Source organism: Mus musculus, chromosome X, assembly GCF_000001635.26.
Source record: "Mus musculus strain C57BL/6J chromosome X, GRCm38.p6 C57BL/6J".
Classification (NCBI taxonomy): Eukaryota; Metazoa; Chordata; class Mammalia; order Rodentia; family Muridae; genus Mus; species Mus musculus.
In genome coordinates, this window is record NC_000086.7 from 8,060,111 (window position 1) to 8,079,834 (window position 19,724).

The following is a 19,724-nucleotide window of genomic DNA, read 5'->3' on the forward strand; positions in this document are numbered from 1 at the left end:
TAATGGGCGAGTAGGCTATAATGGGTGCACCTCTGTACGTAACTCTGTGGTAGTGTCTGAGCTGGGCTTGACTTATCTCTGAGCTACTTAAAAATCTCTTTACAGGTGTGAAATATCAGACTCTCATGAGGAGACTTTGGGATCTGGAACCTAGGAAGTTTTGAGCCGGTATCACAGTAAGTCCTTCGTGGTATTACAGGTTGTCTTCATTTTTTCTGAGTGGCTTCAGAATCTGTTCCTGGCACCTGATATTTTCCCACTATTGTCCATCTACTGTGTTGAGCCTCCCAGGTGCTTTACCCAGGTTCCAAAGCAGAAACCTGCAGTTAGTTCCCTGTAACACTGGCTGTTGAAATCCCTCAGCTGTTGTTTCCAATGTTAAAGCACTTCTTCCTATTTGGGGGAATTTTGGTCAGAGTATGAGGTTTTCTTATTAAAGGTTTGTTTCTAAGGACTGAGGTTTCTGACCAGTAAGAAGTTTTCCCCCCAAGTTTTTGCTATTTCTGGCATGTTTTGAGGATCTGTGTCCTGGGATTTGGCTTGTTGACTCATATTTTCAGTGTGTCATTTGAGGGTCTACTGCCCAGATTTGAGGTTGAAAGTGGTAAAGAAATGTCTATATAACTTCTCACAGAAAACAGAAGGCAAGTTCTGTTTGAGAACCAAATGCCTAGTAGCATCTGAGGTCTGGGTGCTGTTTGGGAGTCTGAATACAACAAAGTTTGTCCAAGTATGAGCTACTAGAGGTGTATATTCTCAGAGTATGAATGCAGGGTCTAAGCTCTGGGCTGTGCCCTGAATTGTATCTCTGGTTTTGAATGTCTTTGTCATATGGTATAATAAGGCTGTTTGAGAGTGTTTCCTACAGAACAGAATCTCTGAGCAAAAACACTGGATCACACTCACTTTGGAATGATAAAACCAAGCATGAGGCAGTGTGTTTAGCATATATATGTGCTCAGTAAATACTGGCAGAAAAGACTCTGGAACATTTTCAAATGTACCAGGTAGGCTTTAAGTTGAAAACTTCTAAGAACAGTAAGGGCCCAGCTTGAATTTTAGCACATTGACTTCCATTGTATTTATTTCTTCAGGTAGTTATTTTTGTTTGTAGCAACAAATCAATTTAGAAAAAGCTGGACTATTTGTTCAAGTGTGTTTTTAAAATGGCTTTAGACCACTTTATAAGGGGCCCCAAATAGGAAGATCACGGTGAGATGACTCAAGCCTTTCTGACCGCATTCTAGAGCAACTCAACCCCAGCTTCTAACCTCTCATTTCCCAGTTATCATCAAGACCTCAATCTCCCAAATCTCAAGCTTATTAACTCAACAACACAGTTTATTGGTGTGCACTCCAGGCTAGGGAGGGCTGAGGGGTACAGAGAGAACCAGATTCAGTCCATGCCTGAAGGTCAGCCTGGGAAGTATGGGCAGGAAACATATATACAAAATACACACACAGACCTGGCATCTGGTAGCAGGGTACAGAGTTTCACATAGGGCACTCTGGGCACAGGAAGTCAGGAAAGGCTTCCTGGAGGTGGGGAAGCAGGGGGCAAGGCAGCCATCAGAATCTTTGCCTTTTGTACATTTCTAGGCAGTTAACTGAGACAAGTGGACCCAGGTGAATACTTGGAGCTGACAAGTATTTTTGGCCTAGACATTGCCTTCTGTCACATGGGCTTTTTTCTGGGCTCCACCTTTGTGGTTTTCAAGGCTTCCCTGAGACAATCTGTATGGACCAGGTGCTCTACCAAGTGCCTGGCATCACATCGCCTTCTAGTCGATGCACATTACTGTCTTAAGTGCTATCTAAAGAATACCTAGATCTTGGTTCCAGCTTCTAGTAGTTCTAGTGGCCATCAAATGCCAAGGCTGGGTTTCCAGCAAGTCCAGCACTGTACTTCCTGATGGTAAAACTTAGTTCTAACCTTTCTGTGGGGCTTTCAAAGAGGTATTTACTCCATCCCCATTCTGATGGCATTTGGGCAACTACTTTTCAGACTTGCAACTGTTGAGACCCTATAGGTCTTAAGGTTAATACCAGCCAGCATCAAAAGCACAAAGAGCGGAACCAGCCTTATCTCCCAGCTCTGAAGATTGCCTTTTCTTTCCTGAGTACAAAGGCTCTGGGGTTGCTGATCCAGCTTGATGTTAGGCTGGTATCTCAGCTCTGATGTCTGTCTGCCAGGGGGTTGCTTCCTCATACCATTAGAGTAATGAAGAGGCCTGCAACAGGTCACACACAAGCTCCAAGCAGAAGCAGATGCAATTAGAACAAAAATCTTAGCTGGGTTTACACCTACAATCTCATCATGAGGAAGGCTGAGACAGGAAGATTAACGGTCCAAACACCAGACTTACTACATAGAGCTGCAGAGATGCTGTCCAAAACAAAGAATCTGTTTTACAGCCGAGTTCCTCAATCTGGACCTCCATTATATGACATGAATTCCAACTCTAGGGAATCATGATGTGAAAAATATGTTTCTGAAAATGGGGCTGGGAGTTTTAAGTGCAATGCCTGATGGGCCTGGAACAGGGGGAAAGGAACAGGAAAAGGGTACCCGGAGTTAGTCCTCACAACAGCCCTGACCCTAGAGCAGGTTAGGGTAGGTGAGGACAAGTGGAGGCAGACAAGGCTCTGATTGATGGTCATCCTTGACAAGAGGGTAGCTGTAGGAGAGGAAGGTGGCTTCAGGCCCCTTCAGTTAGTCTGGCCTCAGACTTCTCAGGGCTAGAAGAGGTATTTTCGGCAAGCCGTTGTCCCACATTTGCATTCAATACGGACTCGTTTCTTGGGGGAGCCGGGGAGCCCAGCCAGGCCAAAGTTGGAGTCCATTCGGGTACTCTCCATGTCCACGGGGTCCACTGTGAAGTCACAGCCAGGGAAGGGGGGGATTTGTTAGAAGGCCTGCATGAATTGTCCTGCTACCCCTTATATCAGAAGACCCAGGGATCTTGGGATTTGAGTTAGGAGGGGATCTTTGGGATGGTGGCTTGGGGTTAGAACTAGAGCACAACACTAGAGGGGGTTTGTTCATGAGTGGGTTTGAGGGATGTTTGGGTAGGAAGAAGGCTGACAGGAAAACAGAAGGGGTTCAGGTGGTGGGGTTCAGGAATAGAGGGCAATTTGGGCATCCAAAAGGCACCTGAACTCTTGCCCACTATCTGCCAAGTGTCTCAGAGATGACTAGTTTAATCAAGAAGAGGTCAGGCTAGAAAACACAAGGGTATCCAGAGGCTCAGAACAAGGAAGGTGAAGGAGGATTACAGTCAGGAGGGGCAGGGGGTAGGTGATTTAAGATGGAAGTGAGTATATTTAACTCTTCAGCCAAACATCCTCTCCCACAAGTACTGAAAGAAGGTGGTGTAAGTGTAAGTTGGGGTTCAGGGGGTACAAATATGGGAACCCATAAGCCATGGGCAGGGTCCACTTAGAAGGCTGGAAATCGGGAAGAACATCTTAAAACTCCAGCAAAAGAATTTCCCTTGGTCCACTCAATGACCCATATATGCCTTGGGGTGGGGTCCTCACATCCCATATCACTGCCCCTGCCCCTGGGGCTCTTACCACCCCCACCTTGCATGTTGTAATCAAAGGTGAGCTCCTCGCCCGCCCAGATGGTTCTTGTGGCAAAGAATGCGATGCGGGGTAGTCGCTCATCAAGGTTGTCTATGAATACGTTGTACACCTGCAGGTTGGGATCACACTGGGCAAGAAAGAACAGTGGGAAGGTAAGGAGGGGCCCTGGCCTGTCCCTCCCAACCCCCTGCCCGCTTGCTGGAGGCACCCACACTATGGTTGACAAAATGAGAGATGTTGCCATAATAAGCGGCATCCACGGTATATACGTCTTCCACGTAGTCCAGGTCAAAGAGGTAGGTGGCGCCCTGGCGGTCGTAGATCTGGCCCCTCCGCTCTGCCTCCTCTGAGGTAATAATCTGAAGAAGGGGGGTAAGATTTGGTCACGAAGGTTCAGGAAAGACAGCCCCAACTAGACCTTGACCTGGCCCCTGGGAAGAGAACAGTGAACAGGAGCGATGTAGAGGCTGTCCACCACCCACCCTTCTCCAGCCGAGATGGCAGGAGCTGTCTTGTTTGCAATGGTGGAGGGAGAGGTGGCAAGGTACAGTTTGTGAAAGGAAGAGGACCTCCACTTTCTGTTCTCAGTGAGATGTCCCAGAGCCTCATGTATACTTGGGGGCAGAGCAAGATGGGACAGAGACACAGACAGACCCAGAACAGGCAAGAAAATGAGAGCCAGGGTACAAGAAAGAGACAAGGAGAAACTCGCTGACCTGGGGCAGGACAGCAAGAGACATAGAAGGCAACAACAAGGGAGTGAGACCAGTGCAGGCCATGCAGATGGCAAGGACATGGATGTAGGAAATAAAGAGGCCCTGGACAGTGAGGACAAGGGCTTGATTGAATGGAAAGGGGACTCAGACACAAGAGAGTTAGAGGCAGAAACAAAAACACAGAATCTTAGTTTGAAAGATCCAGGTTAGAGATCAAGGCCCACAGAGAAGTCCAGGGCCAAGATCCTCAAATCCTGAGAACCAGAAAGAGGCTGAGAATAAACCCTAATGATAAAATGACCTAAAGGGAGACTAAGAGAGACCAGGAGAGGAAAGGGGACACACTAGAGCTGAGAGAAGGCCCTGACAGTGGTGGTAACAGCTGAGGTTGAACAGAAGGCACTTCTCCCACATTTCCTCCCCACTGCTCCTATCCTAGGAAATGTATAAAGCTGCTTCACCATCTTAGGTCTCATCCACTCATGTCTCCCAAATGCTATTGATGTGGGTTTTTTTAACTTCACCCTCACTTGATAGTCGTCTTCTTGGGCCCCATATACTGTACCATCATCCCCTCAGCCCAGGGTACCCTCACTCCAGGGTTTCTTCCATATGCCAACTCTTTACAGACAAGTGCCCCAAACAGAGCACACTCCACCAGATACATACTGCTATTTTTCCTTGTGTTCTATGGCCCCTCAAACCCTCTGCCCAAGAGGCAGTCTTGTAGGTAGTTCCAATATTCACTCCCCACCTGTCTTCTTCCTTCCCTTTCTTCCTCAAAGACACTGTCCACCTCCCAGATGACATCAGACACAGACCTTCCTAGCACCTTATGAGCTTGGTGACCATGTTCTTCTGTTTCAAATATACCCTCCTCTGTGCATGACTTCTCTGTTCTCTAGCAAGGAAGGCTATATTAGTATCCTAACTGCCTCTTTTGCTATCACATTCTCTCCAGACCACACTCCACACCACCCCCTACTCTAGCTCATTCCTGAAGGACCTGGCCTCCCCATCTGCAACTTTTTTCTCCATTCACTCAGGTCCTTTGTTTTGGTAGTGTAGACAAACTCAGGACCTTGCACACATTCTACCCATGCAATATATACCCTAAGCATACCAGGTTATTTTCCCACTGGAGGCTATCTAGATCCTGCTTACAAAGGCTACAGTCTGATAGGGGAAGAATCCTGGCCTACCCCTGACCCTCATAGGCCACAGAGGCAACAAAGATAGAATCTGGCACCCACACTATACTCTTAGACGTAGTTCGTGGAAACATCACTGGGGAGATTAAAAATATGGCCTGGGGTTGCAGTAATGGATGGTTTAAATGTGCTTAGTGCTTTATCAGAGGACCAGAATCTGAGCACCCATATCAGGCTGCTCACAAATACCTAGGACTTGGCCAGACATGTTCACACACAACCTTTAATCTGAGTACTTGGGAGGCAGAGGCAGGTGGATCCCTGAGTCTGAGACCAGTCTGGTCTATAGATTGAGTTCCAGGACTGCCAGGGCAATACAAGGAGATCCTATCTCCAAAACCAAACACAACCCAAATACCAAATAAACTCAAGGGATCCGCTGACCCCTTCTTTTCTGGACTACACGAGCACCTGCAGAGAACACATACATACAAGGTAAAATAAGTTAAAAAAAATTCATCCTGTAAAGCAGACCCCAGGTCATAATAATAATAGGGCCACCAGTGAATAATCTTTTTCTCCTGAAGGATCCAGCAATAGCCACAACAATACTCATGTAAGGCAAAGTATGCTGAGGTAGCCTCCTATCTCGTTGAGAATCATATGACCCTCAGTCCCTCAGAAGCCAGCCAGTCTGTTAGTTCACCAGTAGACTGGCTCTTTTCTGAGCCACCTTCAAACCTTAAGGAATGTCCACATCCTCCCCCACTCCATCTGTTGGTCCCTACCTGCTCCTCCAGTCTCACGAGGATGAGTCATAGCCTCCAGGCTTAACCTGCTCTCCTTGTCTCTCACCTATGATGTCCCATCCCTGTTTCCATTCTATTCTATTGTAGCGCTTCAGACTGTCAAGGAAAACAGATGGTCTAGGAGTTAGGCAGTTTAAAAAAGCTGTTGAAGGGACTAGAGAGATGGCTCAGCGGTTAAGACGGTTAAGAGCACTGGTTGCTCTTTCAAAGGTCCGGAGTTCGATTCCCACCAACTACATGATGGCTCACAACCATCTGTAATGGGATCTGATGCCCTCTTCTGGTGTGCATGAAGACAGGGCACTCATATATATTAAATAAATCAACCTTTTTTTTTTTTTAAAGAGGCTGTTGAGGGGCTGGAGAGATGGCTCATTGACTAAGAGCACTTACTGTTCTTCCAGAGGACCTAGTTTTGATTTCCCAGCACCCACATGGAGATGCAGAACTTTAATTCCAGTCCTAAGATCTATGGCCTCAGCCGGGCAGTGGTGGTGCACAGCCTGATCTACAGAATAATTTCCAGGACAGCCAGGGCTACAGAGAAACCCGGTCTTGAACATGACCCCCTCCCCAAACCGTCTATGGCCTCTCCTGGTTCTTGAGCACCAGGCATACCCAGTGTACATACACATATACACCCACACTTAAAAACAAAAAATAAGAGCCAGGAGTGGTGGCGCACGCCTTTAATCCCAGCACTCTGGAGGCAGAGGCAGGTGGATTTCTGAGTTCGAGGCCAGTCTGGTCTACAAAGTAAGTTCCAGGACAGCCAGGGCTACACAGAGAAACCCTGTCTCAAAAAGCCAAAATAAAAAAAAATAAATAAGGCTGTTGATGTGAATGAGACTAGGAAACTGAGTCAGTGGCTAGGAGCCCCTCCTGTGCTTACTTTCACAGGGGGGGGGGCAGCAGGCCTGCCACAGCACTGGGTTTAAATAGGCGTTTCCTACCATTCACTTTATTAAGCTTTGTAACTTGGACCACTTCTTACATGACACCTCTCTGGTGAAATAATGTTTTGGATTGGTTTTGCAACAAGTATCATCTTTATTCTGTATGCCCTCCACCCCGCCAAAAACAAAACAAAACAAAAAACCCAAGAAACTACTAGTGATGAAATGCTATCACTTAATTAAAACTCACCTTCATTCCAGAGAGGATAAAATATATACAGAATGCATGTTCAGTATTCTCTAGTATTTTCTACCTGGTGAAAATAATGTGGAAACAAAAATCTAGAACACAGAAAGGTCCTAAAGAACAGGGAAACTGTCAGTGCCATCCAAGACTGGGAATGGTACTCTGTATTACATAGCACCTTGCCTGTTAGGATGCGGTTCAGTGGAGGAGTACTGCCTAGCATAAAGGAAGCCCTGTGTTCTATCCTTAGGTGGGGAGAGGGGTGGTTTCATAATATAGCACCTTAGGAGCATCTAGACAGTGCCACATAATTAAGTATAAACACTAACCCCACGTACAAACAAAGATAATAAGTCAGGTCAGGTTATCCAAAACAAAACAAAACAATCCAGCAATGGTGGCACATATCTTTATTCCCAGCACTGGAGAAGCAGAAGCAGGCTTCTCTGAAATTCAAGGCCAGCCTGGTCTACACAGAGAAACCTTGTCTCAAAAAACAAAACCTTTCACTTTTTGAGCATTTTGGATTATCTAAGTTTACAGAAGTACCATTGACAGTACTTCACAGGGAGAAAGAACCTAAACAACCAAGAGACAAAGTGATTCCTGCTGAGTGGTAGGAGTGGGATACAACCTTGGTACTGTACTGTACTACTTTTCAGAGGCCACATGGAAAGAGCTTTAAAAGTGTTTGGGGACACCATCAGAAGGATCCATAGGTCTAAGGGTACTAGAAGGCCCAAGAAGGTCATGGCTGCCTAGCAGGGATGGTGCACGCCTTTAATCCCAGCACTTGGGAGGCTGAGGCAGGCGGATTTCTGAGTTCGAGCCAGCCTGGTCTACAGAGTGAGTTCCAGGACAGCTAGGGCTACACGGAGAGACCCTGTCTCCAAAAAAACCCCAAAACAAAACAGAAAGACAATGTCATGCCAAGACAGAAGTCAAGAAATAACATGGAGAGAATGGGTAAGAATGTGAAAAAAGAGGTGAGTGGGCTCCTGGAAACTGCTGTGTCCAGAGTGGAGGAGCAAGGTCACAAAGCCCAGGGGACTGACCCTTCCTGAGGCTTTTTCTCTACCTTGGTCAATACAATTAAACTAACTTGTTTCTTGCTTGGAATGACCTCTAGGAATAAGATCCCAGAGGGTCTGGACACCCCCCCTTTTAGTGTGCCAGGGGTCCCAGGTTAATAGCATTTTCTTCTAGAAAGATGTCTATATACCTGACTGCCCAAAATCATTCAGGGGTGAAGATAGCTCTGAAAGTATGGAGAACTCATGCTTCCTCCGGCTCACTGGGCCACTGTGGGATACAGCCATCTCTTACTGCAGATGCTCAGGATCCCTCTACTTCCTGTGAGGAACCCTTTGAGTATCCACAGACAATGTGTGTGTGGGGGGGGAGGATATGGCCATCCCCTTGTCCAGACTCTTTGTCTATTGTAGACTGTTCTACCTTGAGACCACGTCTTTCCTGCTAGAGTCTGACCCTTTATTCTAGTTTTGTAAGAGTGAAAGCCTCTCCTAGTCATCAGTCACTGATATGGATGGACATCCTCAGGCCAGTACTGTCACTTTCCGAGCAAATAACACCCAGGAGGGACCTATGGAAATACATGAACAATGTCATTATGACAAAACACACACTTAGGCAGTAAAGATCCAGGGATGCTAAGACTCTCAAACCATCAGATTTGTCTATATGCCCAGATTTTTCTAAATGCCCACAGTGTCTTACCTTACAATGTGGTACTTCCTACTGCATACACCTGCTAGTTACTCATCCAGACACACACACCACATACTTTACATACTTCCAGCCAGTAGATAGTGGCAACTGACTCATTAGCAACTTCCCCTTTGGTCCCCTACTATAAAATGCTGAGGTTTGTGATGGTGACCGGAAGGCCCTAAGGTAGAAGGCACAAGGGGAGCAGGTGTAATAATAGGGTGCCTGAGTCACTATATCAACAGTATATCCATTGAAACACCCACATTAATACCTAATTTTAAAAAAAAGATAATAAAGTTACTTGCAGGAAAAAAAAAGAAACACCCACATCAGCGTGTTCACAAACCAGGCAAACCAAACTCCTAGGCACATATTTGTAATCCCAGGACTCAGGAGGGGAGAACAGGAGGACTGTGAACTCAAAGTCAACCTGGGCTACCAAGGGAGACTGCCTTAAAACAATGCAGACTAACTCCTAACATGTTAAGCCACAAAGATCTGAGGACTGTTGATTACAAAAGCTAGTCTGCAAATGTACCATCCAGCCTTTCCCAGGACAACCTGAAATTCTTTCCCAATGCTGTGACCCTTTAACATAGTTCCTCATATTGTAGTGACATCCCCCCAACCATAAAATTATTTTCTTTGCTACTGTTATGAATCAGAATGTGAACATCTATTTTCCAATTGACTTAGAAACCCCTATGAAAGGGTCATTCGGGGCTGGTGAGATAGCTCAGTGGGTAAGAGCACCCAACTGCTCTTCCAGACTGCTCTTCCGAAGGGCCAGAGTTCAAATCCCAGCAACCACATGGTGGCTCACAACCATCTGTAACGAGATCTGACTCCCTCTTCTGGAGTGTCTGAAGACAGCTACAGCGTACTTACATATAAATAAATAAATCTTTAAAAAAAAAAAAGGGGTCATTCTATCCCCAAAGGGGTTATAATGCACAAGTTGAGAACCAACGGCCTAGGGGATATTGCCCAACCTCCATCTAAGACAAGCCTACATGCTCCTTTAGAATCACAGTTTGTGATAGAATGACCCTTACCACAAACTCACCTTTCTAGGTTCTGCAACCTTATGCCCAGACCTCATACTTTGGAAAAAATGCTGCCTGGAGTTCAGTTCCCACATGCTTTGCTATATACCCTTATGAAACCAGAGGTCAGAATACTTCAGTGTTCTTTTAACTATGTCCCTGTAATACTCAGACCAACACCATAGGCTTTTCTTACAGGAAAGCAGAAGAGTTTGAGGTACAGGGTTAGGGGCACACATACTACAAACAGGGAGTGGGGAAAGCTGCACACATACTCAGACCCATATGCTCACCTCTCCCACATACTCCATAACAAAGCTATTTTTTCGGATCTTTTCCAGCGTGCGGACACCCCAGCCTCGGCCATCATTAGTGCGGAAGATGCAGAGATCGTAGCGGATGCCTTTCTGGACTACACGGTTTGGGCAGTCATAGCCACAGCAACAGCGGGAGTTGCACTCGTAGATGGGCTGCCCAGCTTTCAGTCGCACCTGGCCTTGGTCATTGTAGGCAAACTTGTGCAGGGATGCTCCAGGGCAACAGCCTCCAGTGGGTGCCAACAGACAGTCCTGGCACTCACAGCCAACAGCTACCTGGTTGAGGGTGATGCCCTCACCAACTCGATACTCATTGATATAGACAAAGGACCTTGGAGGGCCATCCAGGTCTACCTCATTCTCCACGGTGATCCGCCCCAGGTGGCTGCGCTTGGCATTGAGCTCTTGTTCCCAACGCTGAAGTGCCCGCCTCTGCTTGGCCTTCTGCACCAGGTAATTGGCTAGGTTTGGGTCCAGATGCCTGGGTGGCTTTGACCGGCGGTGTCGTCGGACAAGCTCTCTTTCTAAGTCCTTGTGGAACTGCTTAAGAACTCGTATACATTTTAGATTCTGCCGTGGCTCCCAGGTGTTTTCTGAGTCGGGATACCCACGCCACTTAACCAGGTAATACTCCTGCTCCTGTTAGGCAGACAGGGACACGAGAGTACCATAAATGCTGAGAACCCTCTACAGTAAGGATTCAATTTCCACCCTCCCCTTACTATTTGTTAAAATTTCTACTTTTCATTTCAACTCCCCAGACTACTTTCTGCACTATCTTCCAATTATCTATCTGTTCCTTCTTTCTAGCTGTTCAGGCCCAAACTCCTGTAGTTATTCTTGGTTCCTCTTTTGCTCACACTTCCCACTAAATACCATTCACATCATAACATTGCTGACCAGCCAGGCCTCTGTTAGGTGCCTCTCCACTGGTTCCCTGCCTCCTCCCTCTTTCAGGTTGGGAGAACCCTACCTAAAACTAAAGATGAAAAGGAAGGAAAAACAGCTAAAATTTGCTGTAGCATTCACTATGTAGCAGGTATTGTCCTGAGCAGCTGACACACCCAGAACTAATTCTAACAACTCCAGCCCCTCCTTTTTTGGGGGGGGGGGGGGCTCAAGACAGGGTTTCTCTGTGTAGCCCTGGCAGTCCGGGAGTTCACTTTGTAGACCAGGCTGGCCTCAAACTCAGAAATCAACCTGCCTCTGCCTCCCCAGTGCTGAGATTAAAGGCTTGGGCCACCATACTCGGCCAGCCCCTCCCATTTTATAGACAGAAAATGAAGGCTACATTTAAACTAAGCATGCTACTTTCAGTGGGCTCCTCTAACTATCCTGCTACTACTTCTGTGGCATCAGTAACTGTTTATGGTTGGGCACTCTACCTGTTGCCATCTTTTACTTCCACTCTTAGGCACAAAGTATCAACTTGGTAACTAGTTTTGTATTTCTAGGTGGAAACAAACATGCATTGGAGGATTCATTCTGCCTCTTGTTCTCTGAGAAAGCCACTTTATTTCCCTCCCTGTAAAATGGAAATAAGAGGGTCAATTCATTCTATTTCCCCCCAGGAAGAATCAGAGGAGAAAAATCCTCTTTGCAAACAGATGTGGGGTTGGTGGAGAAGAGGGTCCCCTGCCAGTGTAGTATCTGTCTTTCTCTCTCTCTCTCTCTCTCTCTCTCTCTACACACACACTCACACCAGACTTACACGGATCTTCTTATAATCACACAGGTATTCAACTTCAAAGTCATACAGATTCTTCTTAGAAACACCAAGGGCAGGACAAGAAAGCTTGGCTAGTCGGCACAGGTCCTGCAGTTGATTCCAAGAAGATTTACAGCACACACTGCAACCTAGAATGAGAAGGCCAAAGACTCACAAAAATGTAATCGACGGGCCTTACCCAAAGCTAAGATCCTCTGCAACAGGAAGTGCCAATTCCTTGAACCCTAATGCTCAATTCTCAGGGCAACACCTGGAAATAAGCCTACACACCAGGAAGCATCAACCTGTCTTTCCCTGCACATGGAAGGGTCCAGTTCTCCTATCAGAGGACCTATGCCCTCATCTGGGAGAATCTTCTACTCCAAACTCTGGCCCCCTAACTCTGGAATGGCAAGGATGAAGTGGCGCTTGTAGCAATGGGCCCGTCCATAAAGGGATCCACTGGCAGAACATCCAAGGCCTTAAGCTGCCTGCAGACTTACCTTCGGTCAGAGCCTTAAGCAATGCTCTTTGCACTTTGCAAAAGACTGGGGTGCGTTAACTAAGAGAGTCAGGGTAGGACAAAAATCCCTAGGGCAACAAACAGAGGTGTTGCTATAAAGTCTTCACTTATCTGAAACTCCTGGGCCACTGGATTTTGGAATTCAAACATTTGGGAATTTTACACAAGTAATTTTAGGCGAATTCCTGGCATAGGACATTAAGCCATCTATACTCAAAACACATTAACAGCAAACACATCTATAGCAAAAGCCTTGATTTTTCACATTAAATATTCTCACTGAATAATTTCACTTTTAAAAATCCCTTGCCATGATTAGTGACACATTTAAGAAAGACTTTTATTTCAAAGGACTTTAGGTTTTGTAATTATAAAGATTGTAGAAAGATATTACATTAAACTGGGCATAGTGGTGCATACCTTTAGACCCAGGAAAGGCAGAGACAAGCTGATCTCTGAGTTCTAGGACAGCCGTAGTCTGTCTCAAGGAAAAAAAAAATCCCTGTCTCGGGGGTGAAAAGTACAACTCAATTCGAAGGGATCTGCTCTCAATTCAGGAACATGTAAACAATACATGTGGTAGGTAAGCCCCGACAATGACTCTTGGTCACCAAAATTATTGTTCAAGAGAAGCGGATTTAAAGTATACACATTTTTTTGCTTCAGAGCACATCCCTTCTTCAACGTAATTTTAGAAGCCATTTTTAAAAAATCAAAATATGTCACAAAACCACTTGATGCTAGGTGTATGCTGTCAGTAGCCAATGCCATCTTTTAAGGATGGTTTTTTTCTCCTCCCATCATACGACTCAAATCTAAAACAATCCTAATAAGATGCTCTAGATGGTAACCTAAGAACACACAAACACTTCAAAAGAAAAAAAGATCACTGCGTACATATACACTGATCCTTTTTTATCCAAGGCCCAGCAGAGACTAATCCCTCTCCTCCGAGGCCTCTCGGTTCCCGGAGCCTCTAACCTGCGTCTGGAACGCCTTTGAAAGCCCCAAGAAGTGGCCTGCAAATACCATTTGCAGTGCCAGCAGCCGCACTCCTCCCCACCGCAGCTCCGGCTCACACTTGTGGAATCTCTTCTCAGCGCTCTACTCGAGGCCGAGGAGCCCGCCCAGCACGCACAAGTCACCCCTCTTTTCCTGCACATGGAGGAGCCGAGCCCTCCTCTCACCGAGGCCCCCCCACCAAGTCCCGCTTTCCGGGGAGACTCGTCTACCCGAAAACCCTGCCCCCATCTCGCCTCGATCCCTTTCCCACCTAGAGTCGCCGGCTCCCCCATTTTGAGAAGGGGGTCCGTTCCACTTCTTCCTCCCCTTCCGGCGTCTCCCGTGGAAACCGAAAGGGTAACGGTCACTGAGAGCCGCCTTTTCCCGCGCGTGGCCGCAACCTTCTCCTTCAGGACTCTCTCTCACGCGCGTAGGCGCGCCGGCCAGCCGCGCGCGGCCGAGAAACCCCGCGCGCGGCCTGCGCAGCCCCGCGCCCCCCGCGGCCGAAGCACGCGCCCCCTCCCCTCAGCCCCGCCCTGCCCGCGCGCCGGGCCCGCGCTCTCGGCCCCCACGTTTGCCGCGCCGGCCTTCCAGCTCCAGGCTCCGTAGCTCCGGACGCCTGGCCTGGAGCCCCGGCCACCTTCCCTCCATTCTACTCGGCCGGGCCAGTAGCTCGCGTCTCTAGCACCACAGCTTCACCTTTTAAATTTTCCGCCATCTTTCTCCACAGCTAACAACATTCGGGCCTAACCGGCCTCGCGAGAAGAGAGCGCGCGCGGGCGTGGCCGGGGACGCGCAGTCGATTGGCCGCTCCTCGCCGCTCGCAGCTCCGGCTCGGACCAACCGCGGAGCTGTGCCTGGACTCCTCCCGTCACCAGGAGTGGTCTCGAGAGCCCGTGCTCGCTGCCTTTATTCAGAGTGCGCCTGCGCAGTAGCAAAGCTTGCCTTTGCTCCAGGACCCGCCCCTTGTCAGTCATATTGCTAGCCAATCGCGGCGTCAGCCAGTCATAAAGGGCTTGTTTTGTGCAACCCCAATTCTGCCAGTCATTTATTTTAACCTCGCGCAGGCATTCACTGCCAGGGTGGACCTAGAGCCATATATATAGGTGCTCAGCCAGTCACCTGATTGAAATAAATAATAAGTCGGTCGCCGCCATCAGATGTCCGTTTCCATCACTCGCTTCTTCATTCACACTCAGTCAATAGTAGCATCCATCTGTGCCCTGCAGCCGTCTGAGTTCATAGAAGCACAACCCTTGTCAGGCAGCCTGCTATTCCCTCAAACTGTCCCCATCACATTGTTAGCCAGGCAGCCCTTTCTCCATCTTCCTTGAAGGAGACGTCTCAAACTCCAATGGCCACCCATGTCCCGAAGTGGACTGGGATTAGGTCAGGACAAATTATTGTCAGCACCCATGTAAGAGCCACACCCAGCGACAAAGTGCTGGAGGAGGGAGACAGGAGCCCCAAGCTTGCTCTTAGAGGACAGAACCCATTCCTGTAAGCTGTCCTCTGTTCACACCTGCACTTTGGTAGGTGTATACACACATACCCCAAATAAATTTAATATTAAAAAAAATACAATGAGATCAATCAAGGATGATGCTTACCATTGACCTTTGACCTACATATGTGTCTGCATACACACATACACACACCCAATAAATGTAATAAGAATTAAAAAGAAAATGGATCACAATCAAGGGAGATGCCTGCTGTTGACCTCTAGCCTACATATGTGTATGCACACGTACACAGTCCACAGTAACACGCACATATACCAGAAGAGTTAGAAAGAGCCAGGATTTCGCAAAGTGCAATTATTACAGATTTACAGACGTATTCATATCTCTAGTGTCAACAAGACATGAGAAACCCTATACTGCACAGCAGGAGGACAGAGTTACGTGCTACACAAACTTCAATGTGGCCCATCAATTATTTTTCTAAATCCATTTCACTAAATATCAGCTTAAAGTAATTTGGGCATCAGTAGTTATCATGAAATGCTTCCCTGACTTATCTTTTTTTTTTTTTTAGATTTTCTTTTTTTTTCCTTTTTTTAAAAATTGGTTATTTTATGTATTTACATTTCAAATGTTAAACCTTTTCCCTATTTTCCCCCTGGAAACCTCCTATCCCATCCTCCATCCTCCCTGCTTCTATGAGGGTGCTCCCCTACCACCACCAAACCACTCCCGCCTCACCACCCTAGCATCCCCTTACTTGCTGGGGCATCGAGCTTCCACAGGACCAAGGGCCTCCCCTCCCATTGACGCCAGATAAGGTCATTCTCTGCTACATCTGCAGCTGGAGCCTGCCTTATCTTAATGGCTTTGTTTATCCTATAGGTTTGGAAAGTATGCTGAGGCCCTGTGCCCTACCACCACTGAAGTTGACTAAAATGGCTGTGGTCAAGTCAAGCTGGGTTCCTATAATGACTCTATCTTTTCTCATTTCCATTATGGGTCAATCTTCTGAAGTGTTAGGTTCCTCAGAGAGACTTGGATTCTATCAGGATACTTTGCAACCATGCATGTATCTGAGGGGGACGGGGGAGCTTTCCTGACAGAGCTGTTCCTCAGCTAACCCCGGGACTCATTCATTCTCCCTCTCACCTTTTCAGATAAGCAGGTAGTCAGTCTAGGTATCCCACTGACCGTACTACCTGTGGATGTTTAGTCAGAATGCTCAGTATCATGTGACTCAGCCTAGGTAGACAACCAGCCATCAGAAATAGCTGCCTAGCTGGAGGTTCCATACTCTTTGATCAGCCAGCTTGAAATCGACAAGATTACCTCTGTAATTAGAGCACCCACATTCATTTACTCGTGACTGGAAAAAGCCAGATTGGGAACAAAGAAAAAAATCTATTTAGAAAGTCGGCAAACAAAAGAAGATAGGATACTATCTCAAACGGAGACCATTTTGCTTAGAGTCTGCAGGTATAAGGCAACTGAGGGAGCTGAGGAAAGTTATCTTTCTAGTTTGAGGAGGGCTGGATGGTCATAAATTCCACAGTGGCCTGCTTTTCCGACATGTAAACTGTTATTTTCTAAAGTTTCTTTGGTGTTCTGGAGTCTGTAAATCACAAGAAAAGTTACTGATTAGCAAGTTTTCTGACTCATTTCTTGATGTCAGGAAGTTATTTAACCTTGTGATTTAAGATACCGAATGGGGCAGGGAAAAGGGGCACAAAGCACCTTTGCCAGACAATAACGTAAGTGATCGAGCAGCCTCACTTGGAGATGCTATGTACAGCAAAGCTAGCAGGAGACAAAACCGTGTGCTGTCGAGACCTCCAGAATTGGGGAGTTTTTGGAAGCAAATGAAGCTATGGAGTTTCTTTCAGGGCGTCCTTGGCTTTACAGATCCAGACATTCTCTCAGGCCAGAAGTGGTTCATAGAAGCCAGAATGGCGCTTTAGCCATTCGCAGCATCTGGTAGTCTGGTCAGCCGCGGTGACATGGATCGTCAGTGAATCAGCCTGTAAAGCTATCAACCCCAACCAGTGCTGGCAGGCGTGTCATACAGCCTGCATGTTCACTGTCTCAGAAAACTGCTACCTCGCATGCTCCTCTTGCTCTCCATCGGGGGTTATAAGGTTCCAAAGACTTCTCGGTTGTCAACTTCACTACATCTGAACTTGATGATTAAAACCTAAGTGACTAGGTACACCTGTGAGGGATTATTTGTGACAATCCTCCTTTTATATGGGCCACAACTTTTTTTTTTCCTTTTCGAGACAGGGTTTCTCTGTGTGGCCCTGACTGTTCTGGAACTCACTCTGTAGACCAGGCTGGCTTTGAACTCAGAAATCCGCCTGCCTCTGCCCCCCAAGTGCTGGGATTAAAGGCGTGTGCCACCACTGCCCAGCTAGGCCACAACTTCTATGTGGCAGCCTATAAGAAGGACGTGGAAGAAGGAAGCTTGTTCTCCCTGTCCCTGTCCCTGTCCCTCTCTCTCTCTCTCTCTGCCTGCTTGCTCTTGCTCTAGCTGGCAAGACCATTCCTTCATTGGCATTAAAGGTTACTTCTTTGGGATTCTGCCATATAGCTACTGTTGAACTACCAGGACCAAAGCCTGTAAACCATTCCAAAAAATCCCATATATAAAAACAAATAGATGCATACACATATATAATTAAATGTAAATTCTGTTTATCAAGTGGTTCTAGAAAAATGAAAGTATAAGGATGACTTCTTTTTTCTTTCTTTGTATATGTGGGGTTTTGTTTGTTTGATTGGTTGGTTGGGTTTTTGTTTGTTTGGTTTTTTGTTTTTTGTTTTTTGTGTTTTTTTAGTTTGGTTTTTCCAGACAGGATTTCTCTGTGTAGCTCTGACTGTCCTGGAACTCTCTCTCTGTAGACCAGGCTGGCCTCGAACTCACAGAGATCCATCTACTTCCTGAATGCTGGGATTAAAGGTACGTGCCACCACTGTCCTGCAAGGATTAATTTTTTCAATGTCTGAAATAGGGTTTCCAGTTTGCCAACACCTACAGTAACCAAGCCCCTCCAGTTACTAAAGTAAAGCTTCTCTCGGGAGATTGGAGACTACTGAAAGCCCATGATAGGAACTATTTTACAAACTTAAGAAGATTATCCTGATTCACCAGTTGTGACTCTGTATGTAACACTTTTGACAATTTGTGGAAAAATAAGGCAAATGATGATGGCAGCTGGTTGCTCCCAGGATCTCTGGATAAATGAACAAAGGAAAGGAATAGGCTCTGTGACACAAATTAACCAACCAGCATTCTAGCATCTCTGGATATGGGGAAGGACAGCAATGAACTCAGTGATAAAAACTGACCTGGGCCAGATGCTCACAAACAGCACCCACAGAGCTCATGTGGTGGGTAGTCAAACTGAAGTCCTCAATACAAGGTTGGTTGAATTACAGTGAAAATTCAAGTCCCAACCTGGGAGAGTGTTGGCAGTTAAAGAAAGGGCATTAGTTGGTAGAGAATGGGATCTTGTACTTTGGGATGAGGATGTGTGGGAGGACACTAGTGAAGCTGAGAACTTTGAATCCCCCAGATTCTCATGAAGCAGTCTCTCCATGATCAGCAGAAGGTGAACCCCAAGCCACACCCACAAATCCTTTTCAGCTTTGATTGAGGAAATTAATCCTTCATTGTCTGTTAAACAAACAGTGACTTTCTCTGATGCCAGGCAAGACAATACTAGTGTCCCTACAGTTGCCTCTAGACCTATAACCAGACTAAAGGTTAAGCAGGTTCCTGGAGGGGAGGTGGAAAGTGCAGTCCATGAGGAACTGCACTACACTACTAAAGAGCTTCATGAGGTTGCTAATTCATTCAAGCACAAGTCTGGGGGATATGTGTGGGAATAGATTTTATTGGTGTGGGATACATGTGAAGGGAATATAAAATTGGATTAGGTTGAGTTTATTGATATGAGCCCACTAAGTGAAGATTTTAGGTCTATTATGGAAGCTCACACATTTTTTTTAAAGGTGTCAGCAGACAGTGGTGGTGCATGCCTTTTATCCCAGCACTCCAGAGGCCAAGGCAGGCAGGTCTCTGTGAGTTCAAGGCTAACCTGGTCTACAAAAGTGAGCACTAGGACAGTCAGGATTACACAGAGAAACCCTCCTTAGATAGATAGATAGATAGATAGATAGATAGATAGATAGATAGATAGATAAATGTCTCCAGGTATGGTGGCACTCAAGAGACAGAGGCAGACAGATCTCTGTGAGTTCAAGCCCAGTTGATCTGTACAGCAAGTTCCAGGACAACTAGAGCCACATAGACTGTCTCAACAATAACAAAATAAAGGGGTAGGCGAGATGGCTCAGTGAGTAAGAGCACTGACTGCTCTTCCGAAGGTCCTGAGTTCAAATCTCAGCAGCCATATAGTGGCTCACAACCACCCATAATGAGATCTGATGCCTTCTTCTGGTGCGTCTGAAGTCAGCTACAGTGTGCTTATGTAAGTAAATCTTTGGAACATAGCTGAGTTG

The 19,724-nt window shown here is 46.6% G+C and overlaps 1 protein-coding gene across 7 annotated transcripts; it reads right to left on the bottom strand.

The window, feature by feature from the left end:
- Positions 1-1,060: 1,060 nt before the first annotated feature.
- Positions 1,061-14,650, bottom strand: Suv39h1 (suppressor of variegation 3-9 1). Of its 7 annotated transcripts, none has more exons than NM_011514.2 (6): positions 14,434-14,650; positions 12,213-12,358; positions 10,478-11,140; positions 3,801-3,947; positions 3,586-3,715; positions 1,061-2,873 (listed from the first exon to the last, which is right to left on the bottom strand). In NM_011514.2, exons 1-6 carry the CDS (start codon positions 14,450-14,452, stop codon positions 2,740-2,742), a joined length of 1,239 nt encoding a protein of 412 aa, NP_035644.1. In that variant the 5' UTR covers positions 14,453-14,650; the 3' UTR covers positions 1,061-2,739. The 7 variants fall into 7 exon arrangements, 6 of the variants coding, with proteins under 6 accessions (NP_035644.1, NP_001277645.1, NP_001345166.1 ...); NM_001290716.2 differs by lacking the exon at positions 14,434-14,650 and adding an exon at positions 14,006-14,251; NM_001358237.1 differs by lacking the exon at positions 14,434-14,650 and adding an exon at positions 14,006-14,251 and having other exon boundaries at positions 3,577-3,715.
- Positions 14,651-19,724: the final 5,074 nt, after the last annotated feature.